The following is a 16,816-nucleotide window of genomic DNA, read 5'->3' as shown; positions in this document are numbered from 1 at the left end:
CATAGATTCTATAAATATTTATAGAATTCACACTGTGTTCCAGGTACCACTGGCATTTACTAGAGATAAGCAGTACTCAGATTCTAAGCTTCTATGTAGCCCACATTCTTTTCTTTTGAGATGGAGTTTCGCATTTGTTGCCCAGGCTGGAATGCAGTGGTGCTATCTCGACTCACTGCAACCTCTGCCTCCCGGGTTCAAGCAATTCTCCTGCCTCGGCCTCCCGAAGAGCTGGAATTACAGGCACCCATCACCATACTCAGCTAATTTTTGTATTTTTAGTAGAGACGGGGTTTCACTATGTTGGCCAGGCTGGTCTCGAACTCCCGACCTCAGGTGATCCACCCACCTTGGCCTCCTAAAGTGCTGGGATTATAGATGTGAGCCACCATGCCCAGCCTCAAATTGTCTTCTTGAGGGCCGTAATTAAATCAATCCTGACTCTCTTTGAAAAGCAACTCCGAGTTTTTTCTTTTCCTAGCAGACACTCTTTTCTATTGTTTTGGTCTAGTTGTTTGTTTTGCCTGAATCTTTTCCCATTTCTTTCCATATTTCTTGGAGCACTGACCAAAATTGGTTTCCACATTCTATCAGGGATCTCACTGATATATCGTATAAAGGAAGGATTAATCTTTAACCCAGCAGTGTTATGTCTCTTTCCAACACATCCTGTGATAACACCGCCTGGTTGACTCATTCATTTTGTGGTCAGTGGAGACTCCCAGGGTTCCTTCCTCTGCGTTTGTGCCTGCCTTTCCTTTCTCTTCCTGTATTTATATTATTATTTTATGTTATTAGTTGTGCTGTATTGCAGTAGCCCTGTTAAATTTTTATCCTTTTTTTTGTTGTTGTTAAAAAAAGGACTATTTCTTTAATCATAGACATTGTTTTTAGTGAAACAATAGATAAGACTTTTTTTAGTGAAACAGAATACAAATTTTTTTCATCATCTCAAGCATTTACCAAGCCTTTATGTGATTGTGTTACAGACATTCCCGTTATACTCTTATTTTAAAATGTACAATAAATTACTGTACATGTTGACTGGTAACTCTATTGTGCTATCAAATACTAGATTTTGTTCATTCTATCTAACTGTGTTTTTGTACCCATTAAATATTCCCAATACCCTCCACCCCCAATCATGGACACTGAACATTTTTTACCTGATGCCGCTAGTACTAATAATTTCCCTCCTTTAGAATTCTCAGCCACGCTAATGAATTTTCTCTCTCTGTCTCTTCATCTGGAACAACAATAATAATAATAGAATAGTCTCTTTCTTTCTAGACACTTGTTAATCCATCTGGCCACAGCCTGGTGAATGCCTTTCTCTTAAGTAATTTGCTTTCATAGTGGTAAGAACACAGTCTTTGGAGTCAGATTGCCTGCATTCCCACCACTTACTAGCTCTGTGATCTTGAACAACTTACTTAATTTTACTTTGCTTTAGTTTCCCCGACTGTAAAAAGAGGAGGAATAAAAGTGGACACTTGACTTTATTTTCTAAGATTATTGTATTAAGTGATTATACGCTGTTTAGAACGGGGCTTAACACAAAGTGAATGCTTAGTAGATTTTTACCTATTATTGATTTTTTTTTTTTTTTTTTTTGAGACGGAGTCTCGTTCTGTCGCCCAGGCTTGAGTGCAGTGGCGCGATCTCGGCTCACTGCAAGCTCCGCCGCCTCCCGGGTTCACGCCATTCTCCTGCCTCAGCCTCCCGAGAAGCTGGGACTACAGGTGCCTGCCACCATGCCCGGGTAATTTTTTTGTACTTTTTTTTAGTAGAGATGGGGTTTCACCTTGTTCACCAGGATGGTCTCGATCTCCTGACCTCGTGATCCACCCACCTTGGCCTCCCAAAGTACTGGGATTACAGGCGTGAGCCACTGCACCCGGCCTTTTTTTTTTTTTTTTTTTTTTTAAGACGAAGTTTCTCTCTTGTCTCCCAGGCTGGAGTACAATGGTGTGATCTCGGCTCACTATGACCTCCGCTTCCCGGGTTCAAGTGATTCTCTTGCCTGAGCCTCCTGAGTAACTGGGATTACAGGCATGCGCCACCACACCCGGCTAATTTTGTATTTTTAGTAGAGACGGAGTTTCTCCACGTTGGTCAGGCTGGTCTCGAACTTCTCACCTTGGGTTATCTGCCCACGTCGGCCTCCCAAAGTGCTAGGATTACAGGCATGAGCCATCACACCTGGCTGCTATTATTAATTTTTATGAAAATAAGCAAGCCAAATCTTAAACATCTCAAGTCAAGCTTTCTGTAATCTTACCAATAAACATATTGTTTCTGGCTTGCCTTTTCTTATCTATGAGTAAATATGAAACTTATTTACATGTAAGGTAGTATTTTGTTTTAATGGGAAAACTTGAAATTTGGCATCCTAAGACCTGGGTTTTAGTCTTAGATTTGTCACTTACTAACTGTGTGACCTTGGTTGAGTAATTTTTTAAAGTCAGTTTATTTACACAAGTATCACTTCACAATTGATTTCAGATGACTTAAAAAAAAAATCTGTGTAATACCAAAAGTCAAAATGTTTTTTTAAAGAAATCGGGGTGTCAGCATATAAACCGTGCTGGAATCACTGGATATCCACCTGCAAAAGGATGACATTGCACCCCCTTCTTTTCAACATACACAAAAACTAACTCAAAATGGATTATAGACCTAAATGTAACAGCTCAGGCCCAGTGTGGTGGTTTGGCTGGGCACGGTGGCTCACATCTGTAATCCCAGCAGTTTGGGAGGTCAAGGCGGGCAGATCACTTGAGGTCAGGAGTTCGAGACCAGTCTGGCCAACATGGTGAAATCCCATCTCTACTAAAAATACAAAAATTAGCCCAGTGTGGTGGTGCATGCCTGTAATCCCAGCTACTCGGGAGGCTGAGGCAGGAGAATTGCTTGAACCCAGGTTGCGGAGGTTGCAGTGAGCCGAGATCGCACCATTGCACTCCAGCCTGGGTGACAGAGCTAGACTCCATCTCCAAAAAAAAAAAAGAAAAAAAGAAACTCAAACAGTAAGAAGATCAATCACCCAGGCTTAAGGATCTGAATAGACTAAAGAAGATATACAGTGACCAATAAGCATGTAAAAAGGTGTTCAACATCATAAACCATTAAAGAAATGCAAAGCGAAGCTTCAGTGAGGTACCACTGCACACCTACTAGGGTGTCCATAATCAGGAAGATGTACAGTAACGAGTGCTAGTCAGGATGTGGAGAAATGGGAGTCCTTGTAGGATCTAAAATGGTGCAGCCACTTTGGAAAACAGTCTGGTAGCTCTGAAAAGTTTAAATATAGAGTTACCATATGACCTAGCAATGCTACTCTTAAGTATCCATCCAAGAGATATGAAAACATATGTCCACACAAAAACTTGTAGAGGAATGTTCATAGCAGCATTATTCATAATAATAAAAAAAGTAGAAAGGGCCAGGTGTGGTGGCTCATGCCTGTAATCCCAGCACTTTGGGAGGCCAAGGTGGGCAGATCACTTGAGGTCAGGAGTTCGGTAGCAGCTTGACCAACATGGTGAAACCCCATCTCTACTAAAAGTACAAAAATTAGCCAGGTGTGGTGGTGCACATCTGTAATTTCAGCTACTTGGGAGGCTGAGGCAGGAGAATCGCTTGAACCCAGGAGGCAGAGGTTGCAGCAAGCCAAGATCATGCCACTGTACTCCAGCCTGGCCGACAGAGTGAGACTCTGACTCAAAAAAAAAAAAAAAGTAGAAAGAACCCAAATACTAATCAAATGATGAGTGGATAAACTAAATGTGATATATTCCTGTAATGGAATACTATTCAGCCATAAAGTAGGAATGACTGATAATGGGCATGGAGTTTCTTTTTTTTCTTTCTTTTTTTTTTTATTTGAGATGGGGTCTTGCTCTGTCACCCAGGCTGGAGTGCAGTAGTGCAATCATGTTCACTGCAGCCTCAACCTCGTTGACTCAAGCGATCTCTCGCCTCTGCCTCCTTAGTAGCTAGGATTACAGGTATTCACAACCATGCCCAGCTAATTGTTTTTTTTTAAAGACATGGTCTTGCCATGGTTCCCAAGCTGGCATCCAACTCCTGGCTTCAAGCAGTCCTCCTGCCCTGGCCTCCCAAAGTGTTGGGATTATAGGCATGGGCCACTGCACCTGTCCTGAATTGTATACTTTAAAAGAGTGAAAACATATTTTGTGGTGTGTGAATTATTTCTCTACAAAGCTGTAATAAAATAAGCCTTGCTGAAGGAAAAACAGTAGTGCTAATGGAAGATTTGTACAGAGTAATGTCTATCATGTAGTCCTATTCATTAGCTGAGGATGGGCCACAAATTTGGCTTTCTAGCAACTCAGGAAAAATCGGTGATATCAGGCTGAGTATGGTGGCTCACGCCTATAATCCCAGCACTTTGGGAGGCCAAGGAAGGAGGATAGCTTGAGACCAAGCTGGGCAGCATAGTGAGACCTTGTCTCTACGAAAAATAAATAAGATTAGCCAGGCGTGGCAGTGCAAGCCCCTGGGAAGTTGAGGCTACAATGAGCTATATTCAGGCCACTGCACTCTAGTCTGCACTCTAGTCTGAGCAACAGAGCAAGACCCTATTGTAGAAAAACAAAACAAAACAAAACAGAAAAAGAAAAAACAAGCCAGACGTGGTGGCTCACACCTGTAATCCCAGGACTTTGGGAGGCTGAGGTGGACAGATCTCTTGAACCCAGGAGTTCGAGACCAACCTGGGAAATGTGGCAAAACCCTATGCCTACAAAAAAAACAGACACAAAAAATTAGGTAGGTGCTGTGGTTCGTGCCTGTAGTCTCAGCTACTCAGGAGGCTAAGGTGGAAGAATTGCTTAAACTTAGGAGTTGGAGGTTGCAGTGAGTGGAGATCACACCATAGCATTCCAGCCTGGGCAACAGGGAGGCCTCATCTCACTTAGTTAGGAAAAAACAAAATTGGCCTGGCTCTGTGGCTCATGCCTGTAATCTTAGCACTTTGGGAGACTGAGGCAGGCGGATCACCTGAGGTTGGGAGTTCGAGACCAGACTGACCACCATGGAGAAACCAACCCGTCTCTACTAAAAATAAGAAAATTAACCAGGCATGGTGGCACATGTCTATAATCCCAGCTACTCGGGAGGCTGAGGTAGAAGAATCTCTTGAACCCAGGAGGTGGAGGTTGCAGTGAGCCGAGATCATGGCATTGCACTCCAGCCTGGGGTACAAGAGTGAAACTCAAAAAAAAAAAAGAAAATTGATACGGATCTGACATAGATACTGTTTTTCTTCATTTTGCATGAAGAAAAGGAGTTTTATACAAGTTAAGTAACTTGCCTTGGAACCCCAAGTTGGGGTTTTTAACCCAATCTGTCTCTACTAACAACCTGGTACAGCCATGGAAGCTGAATGATGTCAATGGAACATGTTGAGGTGAAATACCTAGCCATGCTGATTTGTCCTGTTGCCTTTTCTAAATTTTTATTTTTATATTTTTTGGTCTTTCCTTTCAGGGCTTAAATGCTTGTTTAAAAAGTAAGATGTATTCTACTTGTTTGTGGTTAGAATAATCATCCTCTTCATCTTTCTTATATATCGATTTCCTTGTTTTTTTAAAAAATCTTCTTTGTAAAGTAGCTCATATGATACATACTTTCATAAAGAAAGGTCAAAAACCTAAGAGAGCGTTGTTTAGAGATTAATCATGATGTCACCTCATTTTTGAAATAACTTAATGATAAAGAGATGTTTCTCAGGCAAGTCTGGATGTTAACATTTTTTGTTTTTTATTAGAACTCTAGAGTAGGATAGAAGAGGCCTTTTAATAATTCCATTAAAAAGTAATAGGCTGGGCAGGGCTCCTGCCTGTAATCCCAGCACTATGGGAGGCCCAGTTGGGTGGATCCCTTGAGGTCAGAAGTTTTGAGACCAGCCTGGCCAACATGGTGAAACCCCATCTCTACTAAAAATACAAAAATTAGTCAGGCACAGTAGTGTGTACCTGTAGTCTCAGCTACTCGGGAGACTGAAGCAGGAGAATTGCTTGAATGTGGGAGGCGGAGGTTGCAGTGAGCCAAGATTCCCACCACTGCACTCCAGCCTAGGCAATAGAGCAAGACTCTGTCTCAAAAAAAAAAAAAAAAAGGAATGGGTAAATTTCACTGAACGTCACTTGTAGTGAACAAATGTGAAATGATAAGAACACAATTAAGAATTTACAAAGCTGGGCTGGCATCAAGAGATCGGAACATAAAACTAGATTTCAGATCAAAGGTTCTGTTTTGGAATTTGTTTGACTTATTTTATGACCTTGACAGTTATTTCATTTGTTTGTGGCTCATGTTTCAACTTCCACAGCAGTGTACTTTTGGGAGACGCTGTTATTTAACAGGGAACTGCTTTGAAATGCAATGTAATTTAAGTGAGGATTTTCGTTAGCTGAAAAGTTGAGATGCCATGGGGTGTGTGTTTTTCCATCGCTGTTTGACTTGGGTCAGAATCAGTCATTGTTCTTACAAGTTGGAGATAATATAGAGCTTTTAATTTTGTTTTGTTTTGTTTTTTTAATTTATATTTGACTTTCTGTCCACTTTGAAGATAGTAATCCATTGACTTATTTCTAATAATTTTTATACCTCTTTATTTAGCCCTGTAGCTTTCCTGGTTTAGAAGGTAAAATAGACAATGGAATATATAGACTTCTAGAACCTTAGAATTGGAAAAGACCTTAATCATTTAGTCCAACCTCCTACTCTTTTATGTGATTAAAGCTTTTAGTTCATTTGAGTTTGCATTTTCATGTTATGCAACACATCTTCAAAAGCAGTGTGCTCTGTCTTAGATTCTGAGAAGGTGGCAGCCGTCCTTGTACACATTTGCTTATTCATAAATATTAATTGCACAGTGGACCAAGCAGCGTGCTATGTGCAGAAGGGTACAGGGTGAATTAGATCAGAGACTAGAAGGAATTCAGACATTTCGGCAAGTAAACACAGTCTACTGGGTTAAGTCCTACAAACATTACATGAACAAGAAAGTTATCTTGTCCTTTGATAGTGGGAGGGAAAGAATATCAAGGCAGCCATCATAAAAAAAAGTTGGAGTGTTGTCTTAAAGGATGTTTGGAATATGAAAGGCAGAAATCTTCAGGGAGAAAAAGTGATCCGGAAACAAGTCAAGGCAAAAGGAAAGGTATATGCTCAAAGGGACAGACACAGAAGGGCAGAGCACGGCTGGAGTTGCAGCGTGATGGGGTAGATAGTACACAGTGTGGAGGAGGAGGGAGGAGGCTGGTGAAGGTAAGTGGACACATCGTGAAATGCCTAATATACTTGGCAAAGGAAACTTGGATCTTTGTTATCCATCTGTGATAGGGAGCTGCTAACATTTAGCCTGAGAACTAACCTGGTTATATTTGCATTTTAGAAATATTCTAGTGGCAGTGTACAGAAGGGGTTGCAGTGGAGTAGACACAGAGCCAAGGAAACCTCTTAGGTTGCTGTAATAGTGAGGGCAAGACGTAAGGAGGCAACATCAAAGGAGAGGAAAGGATCGTTTAAGCTTTAAATCTTCAAGACACATTGACAGGACTTGACTCAGTTGTAATAAAAAAAGGTGACTGGGGACAAAAAAGAAGAGTCCAGGTTTCTGGCATTAATGAGTTGGTATCTGCAGTAGCTAGTATGGGAGTAGCTGATGGAGTGTGTTTAAACAGTGATTTGGAGTCATCAAATGCTTTATTCTTTGTGAAGCCTTTCCTGCTTGACACACCTCTTCCTGATTATGGTCTTTCTGTCCTTCAAGGTGGCAGCACTTTTCATAGTTGTGCTTATATATAGTTATTTGTATGTTCGGTTTGTTTCCCTTGTTCACTTCTTGAAGGATGGGGCTATTAATTTATTTACTCATTTTTCGACAGAGTCTCGCTCTGTCACCCAGGCTGGAGAGTACAGTGGCACGATCTTGACTCACTGCAACCTCTGCCTCTCAGGTTTAAGCGATTCTCATGCCTCAGTCTCCCAGGTAGCTGGGACTATAGGTGTGCGCCACCGCGCTCAACTGATTTTCATATTTTCAGTAGAGACAGGGTTTCACCATGTTGGCCAGGTTGGTCTCTAACTCCTGGCCTCAAGTGATCCACCCATCTCAGCCTCCCAAAGTGCTGAGATTACAGGTGTGAGCCACCGTGCCCGGCCAACTAGGGCTATTGTTACTTATCATAGTTCCCTGTAGCCTTGAACTCCTGGGCTCATGTGATCCTCCTACCTCAGCCTCTCGAGTGATTAGGAACTACAGGCATGTGCCACCATGCCTGGCTATTTTGTGTGTGTGTGTGTGTTTTTCAACTCTCACTATGTTGTCCATGCTGGCCTTGAATTCCTGGCCTCAAGTGATCCTCCTGCCTCCCAAAATGTTGAGATTACAAATGTGAACCATGGTGCCCTGTGTAATTCCCTCTTCTAACATCTACTTTTAATGCTGCATTTTAAACCTACACGATCAGAATTTCTAAGACAGTACCTGGGAATCTGAAATTTAAGATCTGCCTGTGATTCTAATGATAACTAATGTTTTCAGATTTATTTGTAGAGCAGTGAATGGGCTGGCGGTAGAACTGTTTTATCTTACTAACTTTGCTATCAAATGACGGAAAGTCAGTTACGAACTTCAGATTTTAAAATGAAAGTGTAAAGATGGTACTGACTTCTTTCTCTTGAAAATGATCTCAGAATAACAAGGAGAAGAAATACACATTCTGTGCTCAATGACATTAGGAGACAGCAGAAAACCCTGTCGACCTAATGGGAAAAAAAATGAGGCATGCTTAATGTAAGTACAGAGTTTATGTGGGCCAAATTTGAGGACTACAAGCCTGGAGCATAGATTCAAGACTCCTGTTAGGAGCAGTTACAAGTGGGGTTTTTGTTTTGTTTTGTTTTGTTTTTGCGACAGAGTCTCACTGTGTTGCCCAGGCTGGAGTACAGTGGTGCGATCTTGGCTCACTGCAACCTCTGCCTCCTGGGTTATAGTGATTCTCCTGTCTTAGCCTCCCTAGTAGCTGGTATTACAGATGCTTGCCACCACACCCGGCTAATTTTTTTATTTTGGGTGGAGATAGGGTTTCACCATGTTCGCCAGGCTGGTCTTGAACTCCTGACCTCAAGTGATTCACCTGCCTTGACCAAAAGTGCTAAGATTACAGGCATGAGCCACCATGTCCAGCCACAAGTGGATTTTTTTGTTTGTTTGTTTTGTTTTTGTTGAGATGGAGTTTCGCTCTCATCACCCAGACTGGAGTGCAATGGCACGAGATCTTGACTCATGGCAACCTCCACCTCCTGGGTTCAAGCAGTTCTCTTGCCTCAACCTTCCGCACAAGTGGAAGTGCACATACCTAAAAAATTAAAGGAAAAGAAGAGGCAATTCCTAAGCTGTTTATCAATAATTTTATATTAAAATATCATAAGCTATTTGATTGACTTTACATTGTTCTTTGTTTCACAAATTCTAGGAACATGGAGACTGGGTGGAGGCAGCTGGTCAGGGACAAAAATGCCTTTAAACAGTTGCACCTGGGCATGGGGGTTGGTACAGTACTGAAGTCTCATACTCATGTTTCTCTGGGCCTGATAAATTTTGCGTACCTCACATAGCTCAGATTGCTCTGAGCTGTTTTTCATTTCTCACACCGTATGAGTAAGGGCTACCGTGCCCGCCAACAATAGATAAAGGTTCCAGTAGGTCAACATCCTCACCAACACTAGGTATTTTTTTATTTTTTATTATAGCCATTGTGTGGGTGTGAAGTATATCATTGAGGTTTTAATTTGCATTTCCCTCATAACTAACTGTGTTCAACAACTTTGTATGTACTTATTGGCCATTCTTATATCTTCTTCGGTGAAATGTTTCTTCACACATTCACATCTTTTATCTCTTTTTAAAATTTTTTTTTTTGTAAATAGAAATGAGATCTTGCTTTGTTGCCCAGGCTGGTCTCAAACTCCTGTACTCAAGTGATCCTCCCACCTCAGCCTCCCAAATTGCCAGGGTTTCAGGCATGAGCCACCGCACACAGCGTTTTTGTTTGAGTTGTCTGAATTTTGTTTTGTTTTGTTTTGTTTTTGTTTTGTTTTGTTTTAAGAGCCAGGTTCTCACTCTGTCGCCTAAACGAGTGCAATATTGCAATCATAGCTCACTGCAGCCTCGAATTCCTGGGCTCAAGTGATCCTCCCACCTCAGCCTCCCAAGTAGCTGGGACTACAGGTGTGTGCCATCATACCTGGCTAGTTGTTTTCTATTTTTTTATTTTGTGAAGACAGGGTCTTGCTATGTTACTGGGGATGGAGTGCAGTGGCTCAAATCATGGCTCACTACAGCCTCAGCCTCCTGGGTTCAGTGATCCTCTTACCTCAGCCTCCTGAGTAGCTGGGACTACATGTGTGCACCACCATGCCCAGCTAATTTTTGTATTGTTTTTAGAGATGGGGTTTCACCTGTTGCCCAGGTCTCGAACTCCTGTGTTCAAGCGATCTGCCTGCCTTAGCCTCCCAAAATACTGAGATTACAGGCGTAAGCCACCACTCTTCAGCCCTATCAGAGTTCTTAATGTATTCTAGCTACTAGTTCTTTCTCAGAATCATGATTTGCAAATATTTTCTCCAGTGTATGGCTTATCTTTTTATCTTCTTAATGATGTGTCTTTTGAGTCATAAACAATTTATGAAGTTCCATTTATCAGTTTTTTTATCAGTTATGCTTTTGGTGTCATATCTAATAACTCTGTCTAATTCAAGGTCATAAGGATTTTTAAAAATGTATTCTTCTGGAAGTTTACAGTTTTCACATTTTTAGTTAATTTTTGTGTGGAATAACCTCCTCTACACAAGTCTGTGTAAAGCAGGCCATGGTAGAGCAAGGTCCTGAGAAGGAGAGGAAAAAAAGGTACAGAGTAGAGACCTATCAAAAGGAGAGTGATAAAAAGAGGAGAGGAAACAAAGGGTAGATGCCAAAAATAAATTAACAGCTACTTGAAATTTCTGTGTAGAGATGGTACACATTTTAGCTGACTCCAGTAATCAAATGCTTCTAAATCTATAGTGTGCCTGCATTTCTTTAAAGATACTGATGAGATCCCCTCTTGATCTTTAAGGGGTGTCACATTATTTGGAAATGAAGAGTCAGGGCTTCAGTTCCCTAAATGGTTTTGGTTTCTGTTTTTCTCATTTTTAATGCATTTGTAATTTTAATTTTATTTATGTTGTTGTTATTATTATTATTATTATTTTGACTAACGACATGGTCTTGCTATGTTGCCCAGACTGGTCTCAAACTCCTGGGCTCAAGCAATCCTCCCAACTTGGCCTCTCAAAGTGCTGGAATTACAGACATGAGCCACCATGCCAAGCTCATTTCTAATTTAAAATTTATACACTGTAGTTTGCAAACATTAAACTTTCTATCTGCAGATTATATGGAGAACCCCATTGTGATAGAGAAGTTTGGACTTGCTTAAATATTTTTTCAAAATAACAGTTATCTGTGTGTGTGTATGTGTGTGTAGACACTTATGTATGATTATTTAGTGCCTGATACATGGTCTACCAGGTCAAGGTCAGATTGTGCTTAAGACTGCAGTCTTCCTAAGGAATATAGAGCTATGTGTAGTTTAAAAGGTGAGTGATCACGCCTGTAATCCCAGCACTTTGGGAGGCCGAGGCAGGCGAATCATGAGATCAGGAGATTGAGACCATCCTGGCTAACACGGTGAAACCCTGTCTTTACTAAAAATACAAGAAAAAAATTAGCCGGGTGCGGTGGCACGTACCTGTAGTCCCAGATACTCAGGAGGCTGAGGCAGGAGAATCTCTCCAACCCGGGAGGCAGAGGTTGCAGTGAGCTGAGATCACACCACTGTGCTCCAGCCTGGGTGACAGAGTGAGACTCCGTCTCACACACACACACACACAAAAGAATTTCATTTCAGCTCCTTAGAATAAAACTGCCTTGACTCTACGAACATGTATCTAAAAGGGATTTTAAGGAAATTCGGAGATCCTCTGACTGTAGTGTTGACTTTTATTTGGTATAGATTGAAGAAGAGCCCTATTCAGACTATATTTAAGTTGTGAGTTAAAATACCTTAAGTTCTTATCTACATTCCTGTTGGATATTCACTAATTTCTTTTTTTTTAAATTTGTTTGTTTGTTTGTTTTTGTTTTTGAGACGGAGTTTCACTGTTGTTGCCCAGGCTGGAGTCCAATGGCGCGATCTCGGCTCACCGCAACCTCTGCCTTCTGGGTTCAAGCGATTCTCCTGCCTCAGCCTCCTGAGCAGCTGGGATTACAGGCGTGAGCCACCACGCCCAGCTAATTTTGTATTTTTAGTAGAGGCGGGGTTTCTCCATGTTGATCAGGCTGGTCTTGAACTCCTGACCTCACGTGATCCGCCCTCCTCGGCCTCCCAAAGTGTTGGGATTACAGGTGTGAGCCACTGCGCCTGGCCAAATTCTTACATTATTTGTACGCACCCAAATAACTCTTCTTCCGGTATCTATCTGTAAGGGGCCATTTTCCCTGTAGCCTTTTTAGTTTGTGACTTCCATTTTGAACCACTGATGGTTGTGTCCTAGCAAGGTTCTGTAACTACTCAGAGCAATTCATCAATCCAGCTATTGATGAATCCAGCTAATGACAGTGAAGATTACTGATTGCTCTCAGCTACTTCTGTGACATGGTTTATCCCTCATCCAGTTCTCTCTGTTTGCAATTTGAAATGTTATGTAGTATGAACTGTGTGCTAGTAGGAAACTTACAAGTATCAGAGTTAAAATTCGTGTCTGACGAGCTCATAACCCATCTTCATTATTCTTTTATGAGTTCATGCTCAGTGTGCTCTTATCCACAGGATGAAGATAATGGAATGAAAAGTAAAGTTCATCATATTGCCAAGGAGATCATGAGCTCAGAGAAAGTGTAGGTATCTAGTTTACAATTCAGAAGACTGTTTTTCCCCCATTGGCACATTTAAAACATTTTTTTCATTGCTGTTTTTTTACAGGTTTGTGGATGTGTTAAAACTTTTGCATATCGTAAGTATCTGCTAATATTTTTTTTTTGAAGTCTAAGAATATTCCCTTTTGTACTTTCCCTACCCCTAGAAGTTTTCAGCGTTACTAACTTAATGATAGACATTTTCTAAAATGTATGTATTTCATGTCTATGTAGATAAGATGATTTCTAAAAGAGTCTTAGTAGCTATATGTCCAAAGTCTTCAAACTTTATGTCTTCATAACAGTTTTTAAGGTGATAATATATTTTCTTAGGCATTTGCTGAAGATACTTGCTATTAGAGTTTTGAATTAACAATACATGAAGAATATCATTATCATTGTCCAAAAGTGTTTTTCTCCTATCTAAATAAGCTCCCAGAAACAGACTTGAAATAGACAATTTTCTTACTGTTTTTCCTTTTACCACCTCCATTTAGGAGAGATTAGAAATAGACATTTTTACAACTAAGTTTTAGTTGTATTTTCCGTTTTTTAAATGGTCAACTTTTTTTTTTTTTTTTGGTTTGAGATAGCGTCTCATTCTGTTGCCCAGTGCCGTCTTAGCTGACTGCAGCCTTTCAACCTCCTGGGCTCAGGCAATTCCCCCACCTCAGGCTCCTGAGCAGCTGGAACTACAGGCGCTCACCACCATGTCCAGCTAAGTTTTGTATTTTTTGTAGAGATGGGGTTTCAACATGTTACCCAGGCTGATCTCAAACTCATGGGCTCAAGTGATCAGCCCGCCTTGGCCTCCTAAAGTGCTAGGATTACTGTCCTGAGCCACTGCAGCCAGCCTATAATTGTCAACTTGAACAGACTTGTTAGGAAAGAATTATGATGTGTGTCCGGGTGCATATTCGTTTTTCTCTTGCACTCCTTTGTACTTGCAGGTTTTCACAAGTTTCATTATGCACTGGCAGTTAAAGTGCTTTTAGTGTTACTTTATTTCAATTATATTTAGGCAAGATGAGCCTATCATGGGGAGGGGGGAGGGGGGAGGGATTGCATTGGGAGTTATACCTGATGTAAATGACGAGTTGATGGGTGCTGACGAGTTGATGGGTGCAGCACACCAACATGGCACAAGTATACATATGTAACAAACCTGCACGTTATGCACATGTACCCTAGAACTTAAAGTATAATAATAACAATAATAATAATAAAAAGACTTAAGAAAGGGGTAAAACAAAAGGAAAAGGTAAATGAAACAATGAAAAAAGGAGTTGAAGTGACAGTTTACTTATGTGGTAGTATAATTATTAACATCATAAATTAGGCTTAATTGTGGAGAAATGAAAGGTTCATCAAATATACATCAATTTATGTCTTGGCAAACTATTAGTTTCAGGTTTTCTTTGAATGGATGCATATGAACATGAAAAGTGGGTTACACTTATGGATGATTCACATTCACTAAATGATTACCTGTGCTCTGTACTTGGTCCAACAGAAACCCAGGGGCCTGGCCTGGTGTGGTGGCTCACGACCGTAATCCCAACACTTTGGGAGGCTGAAGTGGGTAGATCACCTGAGATCAGGAGTTCGAAACCAACCTGGCCAAAATGGCGAAACCCCATCTCCACTAAAATACAAAAATTAGCCAGGTGTGGTGGCGTACCTGTAGTCCCAGGTACTTGGGAGGCTGAGGCAGGAGAATCACTTGAACCTAGGATCCAGAGGTTGCAGTGAGCCAAGATGGTACCATTGCACTCCAACATGGGTGACAGATCAAGACTCTGTCTCAAAACAAAACAAAACAAAAATAGGGGCCTGATTCCTATGTGAAAAATCTCTAGCTTTGGAAATTCTTAAAAAATTCTTAACCTTGCTAATTTGTTTTGAGAAAATACTTCCCTGTGAATAGTTTCTCATGTTGACTTTTGGCTGTATTGGTAATATTGGTAAGTTCTCTCTTTCTCCTTTTTTTTTTTTTTTTTTTTTAATGAGTCAGGATCTCACTCTGTCACCCAGGCTGGAGTGCAGTGGCACGATTTCCACTCACTGCAACCTCTAACTCCTGGGCTCAAGCCTCCTGAGTAGCTGGGACCACAGGCATCCACCACACCAGGCTAATTTGTTTTATTTTTGGTAGAGATGGGTTTTAGCCATGTTGCCCAGGCTGGTCTCGAACTCCTGAGCAATCTGCCTACCTCAGCCTCCCAAAGTTCTGGAATTACAGGCATGAGCCACTATGCCCAGACAGTTCTCTTTTGTAATAGATTTTCTTTTTTTAATGATAGGACAAAGCTAGGCATGGGTAGCACACACCTCTAATCCCACCTACTTAGGAGGCTGAGCCAGAAGAATCCCTTGAGCCTAGGAGTTCAAAACTGCAGTGAGCTGATTGCACCACTGCACTCTAGCATGGATGACACAGCAAACCCTTTTTCAAAAAAAAAAAAGGAGACATTATTTTGTTGCCCTAACAAATTTGTTGAGTGTCAAGCTTATTGTCATTTCATATAAATTATAATATGTCTGAAAAATAAATGACTTTTCAGAATGAATTTCTTGTATATTTGCTGCTGTTCCTTGAACATCCCCACCACACTGTAGACATGTGATATAATTAAGTACAAGTAATAGGAAGGTTTTTTTTGGTTGTCTTATTTGCTCTCTGATGGGAGCTAGACTTAGTAAATATCTCTATAAAAATATTACATAAATGTACGAATAGTATACATTTATAAAATATTTGGGCCGGGTGCGGTGGCTCACACCTGTAATCCCAGCACCTTGGGAGGCCAAGGCGGGCGGATCACTTGAGGTTGGGAGTTCGAGACCAGCCTGACCAACATGGGGAAACCCCGTCTCTACTAAAAATACAAAAATTAGTCGGGCATGGTGGCGCATGTCTGTAATCCCAGCTACTCAGGAGACGGAGGGAGGAGAATCGCTTGAACCCAGGAGGCAGAGGTTGCTGTGAGTCGAGATTGTGCCATTGCGCTCCAGCCTGGGCAACAAAAGCAAAACTCCATAAAAAAAAAAAGTGTGTGTGTATATATATATAAAACATATATTATATATGTTAAATATAGACAAAATATATATTATATATGTTAAATATATATAAATTATATATATTATATATGTTATGTATATTTGGAAGGGTTTTTTTTTTTGACAAAGATGGACTGACTATATAGTATTAGTAATGAAGCATCTTTGCTTCACTAATTTCTTTAGGTGGAGATGTACATCCCCTTGAAAATTTGAGAGGCTCAATAAAATCCATAGAGGCAGAGGCAAGGCTACCCTAGGCATCCAGATGTCTGTTACTAAATAGAAAAGATTTTTTTTTTTAATGCATTGTGAAGGAATAGAAGACTTTCTCAGTTCTCGTTTTTTTTTCCGTGTTAAAATCACTTCATCCTGTTTTACTGAATACACCCTGTCTTTTGAGTCTTGTGAACCATTTTCAGCATTTCTTCTTTAGTTGTAAAGAATCTTCCTCTAGCTTCTGTTGACATGGCTACCAAACCTTCACTCTGGAGGAGCTTCTTTCACGTGAGAACTGTCCTTCACTGAATGAAGCTCATTGTTCACAGTACCTTTGTTTTGCTGCTGAAGTGTTTTCCCTACCTTGGTTTGGTATTTCCTTCTCTTTAGATGCCTCTGTTTCACAGTTCTCTTTCCAAGCCTTCAGGGACTTGTGGAGAGAAGGAGGGAAGGTGACTCGTGGATCTTAAATGATGTTCATCTGATCATTTAACTTAACCAAATCTCCTTTAGTTAAATAAATGGTGTTCTGTTGAGTGC

General features: G+C 40.8%; 1 protein-coding gene across 5 annotated transcripts in view; it reads left to right on the top strand.

Annotated features, from left to right (window-relative positions):
• The window catches only part of FGD6 (FYVE, RhoGEF and PH domain containing 6), a 132,288-nt gene that overhangs the window by 47,514 nt on the left and 67,958 nt on the right, over positions 1–16,816 (top strand). For all 5 annotated transcript variants that reach the window (XR_001892892.3, XR_002515789.2, XM_021922791.2 and 2 more), the window contains exons 4-5: positions 12,909–12,976; positions 13,062–13,092. Coding sequence is in view for 3 of the 5 variants with exons in the window: in XM_021922791.2 (XP_021778483.1) it covers positions 12,909–12,976; positions 13,062–13,092 (99 nt within the window). In the remaining 2 variants the exon portion in view is untranslated. The remainder of the gene's footprint in view (positions 1–12,908; positions 12,977–13,061; positions 13,093–16,816) is intronic.

The sequence above is a fragment of the Papio anubis genome, chromosome 9 (genome assembly GCF_008728515.1).
Source record: "Papio anubis isolate 15944 chromosome 9, Panubis1.0, whole genome shotgun sequence".
In the NCBI taxonomy this organism is placed as follows: Eukaryota; Metazoa; Chordata; class Mammalia; order Primates; family Cercopithecidae; genus Papio; species Papio anubis.
This window is presented reverse-complemented; position numbering and strand designations above follow the sequence as displayed.